The 11,388-nt window shown below is 33.5% G+C and overlaps 2 protein-coding genes across 2 annotated transcripts in view; both read right to left on the bottom strand.

Moving 5' to 3' along the window:
- Pcdhb5 (protocadherin beta 5) overlaps nt 1-1,814 on the bottom strand; it is a 3,046-nt gene extending 1,232 nt beyond the window's left edge. Inside the window, exon 1 of the mRNA XM_033765568.1 lies at nt 3-1,814. Coding sequence (XP_033621459.1) covers nt 3-1,528 — 1,526 coding nt within the window. The 5' untranslated portion in view covers nt 1,529-1,814. The remainder of the gene's footprint in view (nt 1-2) is intronic.
- A 7,590-nt stretch (nt 1,815-9,404) lies between these two features.
- Nucleotides 9,405-11,388, bottom strand: part of LOC109117725 (protocadherin beta-4-like) — a 4,483-nt gene continuing 2,499 nt past the window's right edge. The window contains exon 2 of the mRNA XM_019206012.2: nt 9,405-11,380. Within this exon, the coding sequence (XP_019061557.1) occupies nt 11,184-11,380 (197 nt within the window). The 3' untranslated portion in view covers nt 9,405-11,183. The remainder of the gene's footprint in view (nt 11,381-11,388) is intronic.

Genomic DNA, 11,388 nt, shown 5'->3' on the forward strand with positions numbered 1-11,388 from the left:
CGGTGTCGGCGTTGACGGACACGAGCGAGGCGAGGCCGGGCTGCGGGTCTCGGGGCGGCAGCAGCGAGTAGGTGAGCTGGGCGTTGGCGCCCGAGTCTCTGTCCGTGGCGCTGACGGTGCCGATGTGCAGGGCGGGGCTGTTGTTCTCGGGGACCAGCAGGGTGTAGGAGGCCTGGGTGAAGGTCGGGGCGTTGTCGTTGACGTCGGAGACCTGCACGGTTAGGTTGTGCTGGGTTCTCAGCCTGGGTGTGCCCAAGTCGGTGACCGTGATGGTGACGCTGTACTCTGACTTCTTTTCTCTGTCCAGTGAACCCTCTGTGACCAGGGTGTAAAAGTTCTCGAAAGAAGGCTTCAAAAGAAAGGGGACGTCGTTTTGGATGGAGCAAACTACTCTACCATTGTCCCCGGAATCTGGATCAAAAACACTGAATATGGCAATTACAGTCTCTGGAGAGTTTTCTGGGATGGATCTGCTGAGCGTGGACATGGTCAGTTCAGGGGCGTTGTCATTCACATCTAACACCTCTATAGCCACAGTGCATTTTCCTGAAAGTCCTCCACCATCTGTAGCTGAAATTTCTACGTTATAATATCGAGTTACCTCAAAATCTAATGCTCTTTTCAGATGAATTTCTCCGGTTCGTTCGTCTATTACAAATGGCTCCGTAAAGGCATTGCTTTGGAATAGAGAATAGACTACACTCCCATAAATTCCCTCGTCTAAATCTCGGGCAGAGACGACAGCAACCAAAGAATTAAGGGGACTGTTCTCAGGAATCTGTACTTCATAGAGCGACTGTAAAAATCCAGGAGCATTATCATTGATGTCTAGGACTTCAACGCGTACTGTTGAGGTTCCGGACCTGGGCGGAACCCCACCATCCAGCGCCATGAGCGTTAAACTGAACTCGGGCTGATCCTCTCGGTCCAGCGTTTTATCCAGAACCAGTTCTGGATATTTTCTGCCATCTCCGCGATTGTGAGTCACCACATGAAAATGGGAATTGGGGCTGATTGTGTAGTTCTGAACAGCGTTGCTCCCTATATCAAAGTCCTGGGCTATTTTCAAAGGAAACATAGTCTCTGGCTGGACGTTCTCTGGGATTTTAAGGAGCATTTCCCTCTCTAAGAACTCTGGAGAATGGTCATTTATATCTGTGAGTTGCAGATCACCTTGAAAAAACTGCACCGGGTTTTCCAGTAACAGTTGGAAATGCAACATACAGGGTTCTGTCGCCCCGCACAGCCCCTCCCGGTCTAGCTTTTCTTGTAGAAGCAAATTGCCAGTCTTTACATCGAGCTGCAAGAGCTGTTTCTTTCCTTTGCAATGGATTCGCGCTCCTCGAGTGGCCAGTTCCCCCACCCTGAGCCCCAGATCTTCTGCCAGGTTGGCTACAAGGTAGCCACTTTCTGTTTCTTCTGGCATCGAATACCTAATTGCCTCAGAGCTAGCACCCCCGAAAAACAACAGCGTAACAAGAAAAATCACTTGCCTTTTGTGCAGCGTGGTTGCTAGTGCAGTCTCCATTGTTCAGACCTGGTCCAGAAGGTGCAGTTTCTTCACCTCAGTGTACAATCCACCCAGATGCTTTGGTTAAATAATCATTAATTAAAGGTGGCACACTTGCATTTAGAATGGTACCTTCTCTGAAGATCTCTCCCCTACATGCTATTTAAAATGCTTCCTTCCTTTAGGGAGCATTCAGTTTTGATTCCCAGCATAATGGGCTCCCGATTTTTAGCAGAGACATTATTCACACTCTTATCCTACAGCGCCACCAAGTGTCCGTATTAACTATTGCATAGTATTCAGTATTTCATTCCAAATTGTAACCGTACTATTAATATCCTGTTAATTTACAGAAGCAACTTGATTGTTCTCCAATTCCTAGTTATTGTAAATTGTAAATAAACTTCTCCGGAGTTAATTTTTAGTTAAACAATACTTTAAAAATGAACTAGAATGATATATTAGTCTCCTTAAAAGTACCTTTTGAGTACATGAACAAACTTTATTTATGGACTTATAATTTCACTCCATTCAATCAATAACCTATAATAAATTTTATATACACTTAAAAATTTTTACAGAACTACTTGTTCAAAATACAGCAGTCACCCAGAAAAGGGTACTAATAATTTTATGTATAGTCTAACTTTCATGAAGTTAATACACTCCTATACGCAGAATCTAGATTAAAAATAAAATGCTAACAAACCTCAAGATGACCCCTCTACCTTGTTTGGTTTCTATCTTCCCCTCAAAAGATAAAGATGATGTTGAATTCTATTGTCATAATCTTTTCTCATTTGCCTTTGTTCCAACCTTTATAGAAATAGAATTATATAAAGTAAACTTCTATCTGTCTTCTTTCATTCAACATTATGTTTGTAAAATTATAGTATGCATGTTGTTCTAATTTGCTTTATTTTCTGTGCTTTGTTTCAGATATATGACTATATTGTAATTTGTTTATACATTCTTTAGTTGATAAGTGATTTTTTCAGTTTTGAGCTTTTCTTGATTAGCACTTGATTGCACAAAATTTCCTATATGGCTTTTGTTTATTTTGAATATATTCTTAGACATTGAATTGCTGAGCATTTAGGTGTTCACAAATTTTTAACTTTAGTAAATACTGTGAAAGGTTTCTCAAAAGTAGTTGTACTAATAAAGTATGGGAGTTCCAGTTGCTCCAAATCCTTGTCAACATTTGATGTTGTCATTTCAACTTTAACCATTCAACTGTGTGTGTAGTGATATCATCTTGTAATTTTAATTAACATTCCTCTGGGGATTAATACAAATTCACATTTTAACATGATACTGGTTTATGGATATGTTAAGTATTTGTACAAGTGTTTCTCTAAATATGTATGTGTGTGTGTGTGTGTGTGTGTGTATATATATATATATATATATGTATGAATATATGCTACTTTTCCCCTCTCTATGCTTTGTAGTTTCACTCTAATATGGTATTTTTATGAATAATACTTAATTTTATTTTCTTATGGTTTATCAATATTTTACTATTTTGATTAGCACTTTTTGTATTTTAATTTTTGCATATACCACTGTAAAATATTATCATACGAAGTACTTTTAATTATTCTTTTCCTGTGTAAGTTCATTGCCAATTTAAAATTAATTTTTTTCAAATTAATATGGTTAGAGTCAAATTTTTCCCAAAATGCCAGTGTATCATCTGTTGAAAAGATTATACATCCTTATTTTTGAAGTGTCATCATTGTGACATGTCTTCTCTAGTATTCAATTTTTATCTTTGTTTATCTCACAATACCACATTGTCTTAATTACTATAGTTTTGGTTAGTTTATTTTATCAGGAATTTTATTTCCTGTGAGGTAAGTCCTTTAAGAAAAGATTATTTTAGAGAACAGTTTTAGATTCACAGAAAATTATCACAATGTACAGAAATTTCCCATGTATCCTCCCACACATGCACAACCCTCTCTATTACCAACCTCTCCCACCATTTCTTACAACTGATGAACATACATTAATATACTTACCACTAAGTCCACAGTTTAAATTGAGGTTCACTCTTGGAGCTGTACATTCTATCCATTTGAACAATGTATAATGATGAAACATATATGTTTTTAAGTATCAGAATATTTTCATCGCACTACAAATTTCCTGTGCTATATTTATATCTTCTCCCCTATTGAAAAATCTCTAGAAACCAGGAAACATATTCTAAAATAATGTAGTAGGAAGTCCTTTCACATTTTGACCTCTTTCCAGAATAATATGCATGTAAGTTCTATGACTTTTCATGTGTTGATAGTTCATTTCTTTTTGGTGTTAATAAAAATATTTCATTGTTTGTTTATATAAGAATTTACCTGTTTTTGCCTGTTGAAGGCAATCATTTTAATGGTGATGAATTTAGCTACTATAACCTCTCTATGAAAGTTTTTGTATGGAAATAAGTTTTCAACTCCTGTACCAAATACTAAAAAACATGATTCCCCAATCATATAGTAAGAGTGTGTTTAATTTTGTATGAAATGCCAAGCTGTCTTCCCAAGTGACAGGACCAGTTTTCCTTTTCTGTAGCAGTGAGAGTTCCTGTTGCTCCACATTCTCCTCGGCTTTTGGTGTTCTCAGTATGCTGCAAGTCAGCCATTTTTTGTAGTTCTATCTTACTTTTATTTAATTTGCATTTCCCTCATTACCTATTAGAGCATCTTTTAATATGTTTATTTTCAATACATAGTTATTCTTTGGAAAGTGTTAAGGTTTTTGGTCCATTTTAACATGGGATTGTTTTTTTATTATTGAATTTTTAGTCTTTGTATACAGTATTTTGGATAAGAGTGCTTTATCAAATGTCTTCTCCAAATATCTTCTAGTCTGTGGCTTATCTTTTCATTCTCTTAGTAGAATCTTTTGTAGAGCAGCAACATTTAATGAAATTCTTTTTATCAGTTCTTTTGTGGATCATGCTCTTGGTGTGGCATCTCCAGTTTTAATATTTTTTCTTCATGATTGCATTGGGTATTACTGTCCCTTTATATTTCCATGTAAACTTTATATTCATGTGATCAACTTTCACAAAGAAATTGTGAAATTTATTAGTATTCACAATTTTACCTTTTAAAAAATTATTTCTTCCCTTCCAATCATTGTGCCTTTTATTTCTTCTTTGCCCCCACCCCCAACACATACACTGGTTAGGTCCAATAGTAAAATACTGAATGGAAGTAGACAGGATTGGAATCTCATACTTGATATAAAGAGGAAAGTTTTCAATAATTTAGCATTAAAGATGTGGTTTTTAAAGACACTTAAATATTTCTTCCATTTTCATTTGTATGTAATTCTACCATTAATGTTTGCTGAATTTTATCAAATGATTTTTTTCTGTCCTGGTTGAGGTAATCATGTTATTTTTCTCCTATATCTGTTAATATGGCAAATTACACTGATCAAATTTCAAATATTCCATTTTGGCACTCTTCTAAATTAAGTTCCTACTATTAATCACCTACTATTTTTATATATATCTCCAAATTATATTTTCATATTTTTAAAAGAAAATTTTCATCTAGGTTTATAAATGAATTTGACTTGTGATTTCCTTTCTTAAGTCTTACTCAAATTTGGATGTCCTATTCAGACTATACTGACACCAAATAATTTGGCAAATATATTTTCCCATTCTGAGTTTGTATATACTGGTGTTAATTTTTATAAAAGTATTTGGAAGAATTCACTACTGTAAAGTGGGAAGATGTTTAAAAATTTAAAAATTTCTGGATATGGCTAGTCAGATTTTCTATTTTTCTTGCTTCAGTTTTGTAAAAATGGAATTTTAAAGGATATTTTGGGTAAACTTTGCAATTTGTTAGCATAAAATTATTCTCTCTCTCTCTCCCTCTCTCCTGCTCTCTGTCCTCTGCAGGATTGGTAGTGATTTTTTTTCACTCCTAATATTGCCATTTGGTTTTTTTTTTAATCTTTTTTCTTATTCATCTAAGAGTCTCTAATTTTATTAATCATTACAAAAGAAATAACTTTCAGGTTTACTTATTAGTCCTATAATATAAAACATACATCTGGCATGAATTTAATTGTACTTGTATGTTGTATGTATATCTCTCTACATTTGATTTGCTTTTCATTTTCTAGCTTCATAAGAAGAAAACATTGATTTTGAATCTCTTCTAGGTGAATTTAAAGTTCTAATATAAACACTTAAGATGCATTAAAATTCCCTTTGTTCTGATTTGATTTAATTCTTATTTTTTTACTCAGTTCAAAATATTTGGAATTTTTTGTTGTAATTTCTTGACTCATAGATTTTATTGTTTACCTTTGAAGGATTTGGGGATGACCTATTAGACATTAAAAATCTGCTGTGGTCAAAGAACATACTGAGTCATTTCAATTCATTTTTTAAAATCTGAGGCTTGTCTTTATGACCCAAGTTTTGGACAAGTTTTACAAGAGCCCACATGTATTTAAAAGAATGTGTACATTTTAGGGTGCTATGCATGTCAACTTATTTGAGTAAGATGTCTGTGTTTTTCAGATCTTTAATATTCTGTGTGTTTGTTTATAAATGTGTGTGTTCTGCCTTATTCCATCAGGAATTTGTACAGTAGTATTAAGTTTTCCAATAGGAATGTCATTTGTCTATTGTGCCTTTGTATTTTGCAAACCTAAGTTTTTGCTTAGTAGTTATCTTATGGGGAAGTATTCAATCTTTAGCTCACATATTTCTGGTATATTTAACTCTTTATTATTATGAGGCATCTCTTTCTTCACTAGCAGTATATTTTTTAACGTCTCTGTCTTATGTGAATATAAAACTACATTAGCACTATTTTGCCTAGTGTTTGAATACAACTTATCCTATTTTTAAACTTTCAACCTGTTATCTCTTTATATTTCTCTCTATCTATCACACACACACACACACACACACAATTTGATCCATAAATTTTACCTTTTTCTTAAATCTAATCTTATAATTTGGTTAATTGGACTAATCTATTTGTAATTAATGTAATATCCGATACTTTCCAACTATACATACTACCTAATTCTTTTTCCATTTGTCCTTAAAGTTTTGTTCTTCTTTTATTTTTATTTTTTGGTACCAGGGATTGAACTCCGGACCTTGTGATTGTGAGGCAGGTGGCAGGACCACTGAGCTAAATCCCCAGCCTTTCTTCTTTTGGATTATTGAAATAGTTGTTATTTTAAAAGTTCCCTTCAGTCAGTTTTTTAGTTATTCTGTTAGTGGTCATCCAAGAAATTACAGCATGCATTTGTGATCTAAAAGAATCTAATAAAATTATTCTTTTTTCTAATTCCATGACATAAGGCTTAGAATTTTGGCACTTTTAAACTTTATAACTTTTCCTTTTAAATTGCTGGTATTATGAATTTAAATTTCATATATAACAGATCCTTTAAGAAATCACTGTCATTGTCTGGTATAAGCAACATTTCATCAATTCTGAGTTACATTTACCTTTCAGTTACTTTTCATTTCTTCTTGTATTTGTGATCCAATTAGGGCTTTTTTTTGCCTAATGAATTCCATTCAAAGTATTTCTTTTATTGCAAGTGTGACTGTTATTAATTCTCTTAGTTTTTGTTTTTCTGATAAATTAATTTTGAAGGATATGTTTGATGAATAGAATTCTAGTCTGGGGATAATTTTATTTCAATATTTTAAATACATTATTCTTTTATAATGTCTTTTGTAATATAATGACATCACTCTTTTGTAATTTTGGTTTCATAATTTTGTTAAGTCAGTTGTTCCTTATATAAAGGATCCTTAAAAGTAATCTATCATTTTTAGGTTGATGCTTTTAAGATTGTTTCCCTTTAGCTTTGGTCTTGAAGACTTTTCTGTGATATGGTATGCCTTATTTTTTATTTATCCTGATTAGGATTCATTGTGCATATTGAAGAATTAAAGACATTGCCTATTTTGGAAAATTATTGATCATTATTGCTTCAAATATTGCTTTACCCACATTTACTCTCTCTTATCATTCTAAGATTACAAATATGTGTTAGAGTTTTTAGTTATATTCCATAGGACACTAATGTTTTTTCTATTTTTCATTATTCTTCTCTATTTATCTTTAGTTATAATGACCTGTCACCCATCCACTAGTCTTATATTTCCTTACACCTATGACAGTAACTACTTAAATAGTTTTATGTCAGATACATTTTTCAGTTGTAGAATTATTTTCCATTTTAAAATTTCAATTCTCAGGTACAATGATCTTTTTAATCCATTGCTCCTTATTTTTAACTTATTTGTCATATTAACATCTTTGTCAGTTAATTTGTAGTACCTAGGTCATCTATAGGTCATTTGTGTTATGCTTTTTCAGTTTTACTTATCTCATCCAGTTTATGTGTATGGGCCTAGTACTTTTATTTTTATTGAATGCTTGATATTTTTGTGAAAAACTACCCAGGATTTAGATGATATTATCTTCTTCAAGGAAGAGTTCATCTTTTTTCTTGTGTTAGTTTTAAAGAGCCCTATCTAATCAAATCACCTTTGTCCAAACAGCACCAAGCTTAGTCAAGGTTCTTTGCAGTCCTGATAAGCACCTGGCCCTGCAGAATTTTCAAATGAGAAGTTGTTATAGTCTCTACAGCCCTTCCAATAGCAGGTCTGAAACACTAATCTTTACATAGGAAGACAAACTTTACTCCTCTTTTCACTCTGTTTTTTAGTGTTCTCTGGGCTGGCTTGCATTTGACAAATATCCTGAGGGGGAAAACTAGCACTGAGCTTTAGTGTTTCAGTCTGCCAAAAGCAACTAAAGTTAGCTGGGGATTTAGCTCAGTGGTTCCACTGCCTGCCTCTCACAAGCACAAGGACCCCCCCCCACAAAGCGACTAGAGTTACTCAGATCCTATCAAAAACCTATTGTTTGTTTTCAGACTTAGCAAATTTCAGGAGTGAAGCTGACTTAGGAATTTATTCTCATCCTGGAGGATTTTCCTTCTCAGAAATCTTGGCCATTTATTTCTTATTATCATTTACTTTCTGTTGCATTAAGGAGATACTCTGTGATATTTAGCCAGTATTTATGGTCCCTTTCTGCTGCAGATAATCCATCTAATATAGAAGTTGAACTCTACCAGATACATGAATAAATTTTAACCTCTCATTTTAAATGTAGTTCTTGATTTTTGATCATGAGAAGAGGAAATCTTAGAGTGATATGACCTTACATTGCCTTCAGAAGAATTTCTGTTCCCCAAATGGCATGTGTTAAATCTATACTTTCTGGGCCTAAAAAGAACAGCAAAATAAATGTAAAAGATGCACATATATTAGAAGTATTTGGGCTAAATATATTGAAATTGTTATTAGTATTGACATATTTGGCCTCCATTCTCTATTTTTGTTCTGTGAAAAGAGGCCTATTCCCAGAAGTTATACATGTTGTGAGAATTACTTGGGTTATGCTTATTACTAAATTCTAATAATTGAATTTAAACATATTAATCTATTCTATAGTATGGTGGTGGCCCTTTGCTGGTAAGGAATACTATATGAATACACATACGGAAGAGGTAGGTTCTGGTATTTATTTAGCCAGTCTTCTTTTGGGTGACTACACAAATTAGATTTTCCTCGCATAAACAAATCAAGAGAACTTGGACCTTCATGATGCTGAAATATATTTGTGAAACTGATTTCTTATCATATATAAAAGCGCTTTCATGTTAATAACTAATAACAGATAAATCATTAGAGTTGACTACAATATTTATGTCACATATTTGTATTGTTTTTACTTTTATCTTTTCCTCACTTCAATGTATAAATCAAAGACCAAAATTATATTTTAAGAATAACAACTGGTCATATTTTCCTTTTTATTTCATTATATTCTTATGAAAAATAATTCAAGGCAGAAGTCAAATACTTAATCTGAAGTAGAATAATGCTTCATATTTAAGAGTAAGCATGTTAGATTACAAAGCAAGCTCTTCAACTGCTCCTATTCTGTCAAAAGCTCAATGAAGTTGCTCTGTGTTTATCTCCATATACATTTAACTAGTTAGTAATGACATAATCATCATATGTAGCTTATTGAGTATGACATAAAACAATTATAATTCAGGTAATTTCATTACTGTTCAAATCTACTAAGGGACAAAACAATACATATTTTATACAAATGCAACTTCAGCTTGATTGAAAAATTAAGTTAACTCAAAATAATTGAAGGTTACACTAAAGAGCAAAATGAGAGGATTAAATAACAAACATTTTGTTGATTGGTCATATGTACAAAATAATATAAAGTGAAAAATCTGGCAATAATTTATAATGAAACAGGTTAGTCAATGTTTAGAAGAAATTTTTGGACTCTTGAAAGGCGGGAGAAGCTTCAAAGGAAATTTATACAATAAACATTTAGGGTTGAGGATGTAGCATGATAGTAATGCATGAGGCTCTGGACTCAGCCCATATCCCAGCACCACAAAACCAAACCAAACCAAAAATCCAAAACCCAAAACACTACAGAGTTAGACTTTTACTTACAAGGCAAAAGGAAGGATGAAAAAAATACATGATATTCCAACAGTTTTTAATTCTTCAGTGTAATTTAGGATTTATTTCAGGTTATGAGGTCATTTTTTTCTAAAGGGGTACAGGAAGCAGTAATGTAATAGGGATTTGATTTCTTTGGTTCTGGTGTTAAACTGAACTCAGACTCACATGCATGTATGTTCTACCACCAAGCTGTACCCTCAGCCCCTTACCACTTCGAGTGAAAGAAGTGGAAGGTCATATAAACATCTCTTTATCATTTGTAAATGAGAATTATTTTTTAAAAATAATGCTAGATTTTATGGAACACAATGTGCTAGATATGTAGAAACCAAATAACATAATATCTAACATACATGGTACACACAACAGAAATAGATCACAGTTTTAATGTGCTAATGTTCTAATTAAGTACATTTTTACTTACAATGCAAGAGAAAGGAATATACTAAGTTTCATGCTTCTGGCAATTCAGAAGGCTTAATATGATAGTATAATCAACCAGAAAGGCCATAGTGCCTATAAAAGATTTCAACTGCAGTGAAGCTCAGGGGTAGAATATATGTAAGAGGCCCTGGATTCAATCCTCAGTATCAATAAAATAAAATGAAGAACTTCAAACAATCTAGCCTTGAAAATATGAAGTTATATGGAAAAGACAAGTAGTATAAAAACAAAAATTCAAGATTTCACAAAAATTAAAAATATTTCAATATAAAACATTAACTATGTTGATTAAAATAAAAGTAGTGACAGTCTTACTATGTATTATTGGCTGGCCTGGGATTTACTATATACACAGGCAGAATACTTGATCCTCAAGCGCTCAGCTATACGTTTTTATAGTACTTGAGTAATACATAGCTATGGAAAGATTATTCATGGTGAGAATGTAAAATATCAAGAAAAAATTAAATCATTCAGCACCTCTAAAAATACTAAATACAGAAGTAAAATGGAGGGAATAAGATCAGTGCTCTGAGGGACACGAATAGCTTTAGAACACTAGTTTGAATAGTTACATAACAATTTCTTAAGAGAGGCAAAATGCAACTGAACTTTGCAAACTTAATGAGATTCATTGAACAAATGCTACACTTAACTGAATACAAAACTATTCCTGCAATCGGAGTTTTCCTTAGCCACTCTCCCAGTATCCTGAACCACAAGATTGGGGAAGAGAGGCTTCAGGAATTTGAACTCACCAGTCCCAGAGTCGCCAGTGAGACAGACCTCATACCGGTAGCTGTGGGACAGCGTCCCAGCGCCGCCGACGTCCACCAGGCGGCCCGGAAAGGGGCCC

Source organism: Fukomys damarensis, unplaced genomic scaffold (genome assembly GCF_012274545.1).
Source record: "Fukomys damarensis isolate Sample0158 unplaced genomic scaffold, DMR_v1.0_HiC HiC_scaffold_3, whole genome shotgun sequence".
NCBI classification, from domain to species: domain Eukaryota; kingdom Metazoa; phylum Chordata; class Mammalia; order Rodentia; family Bathyergidae; genus Fukomys; species Fukomys damarensis.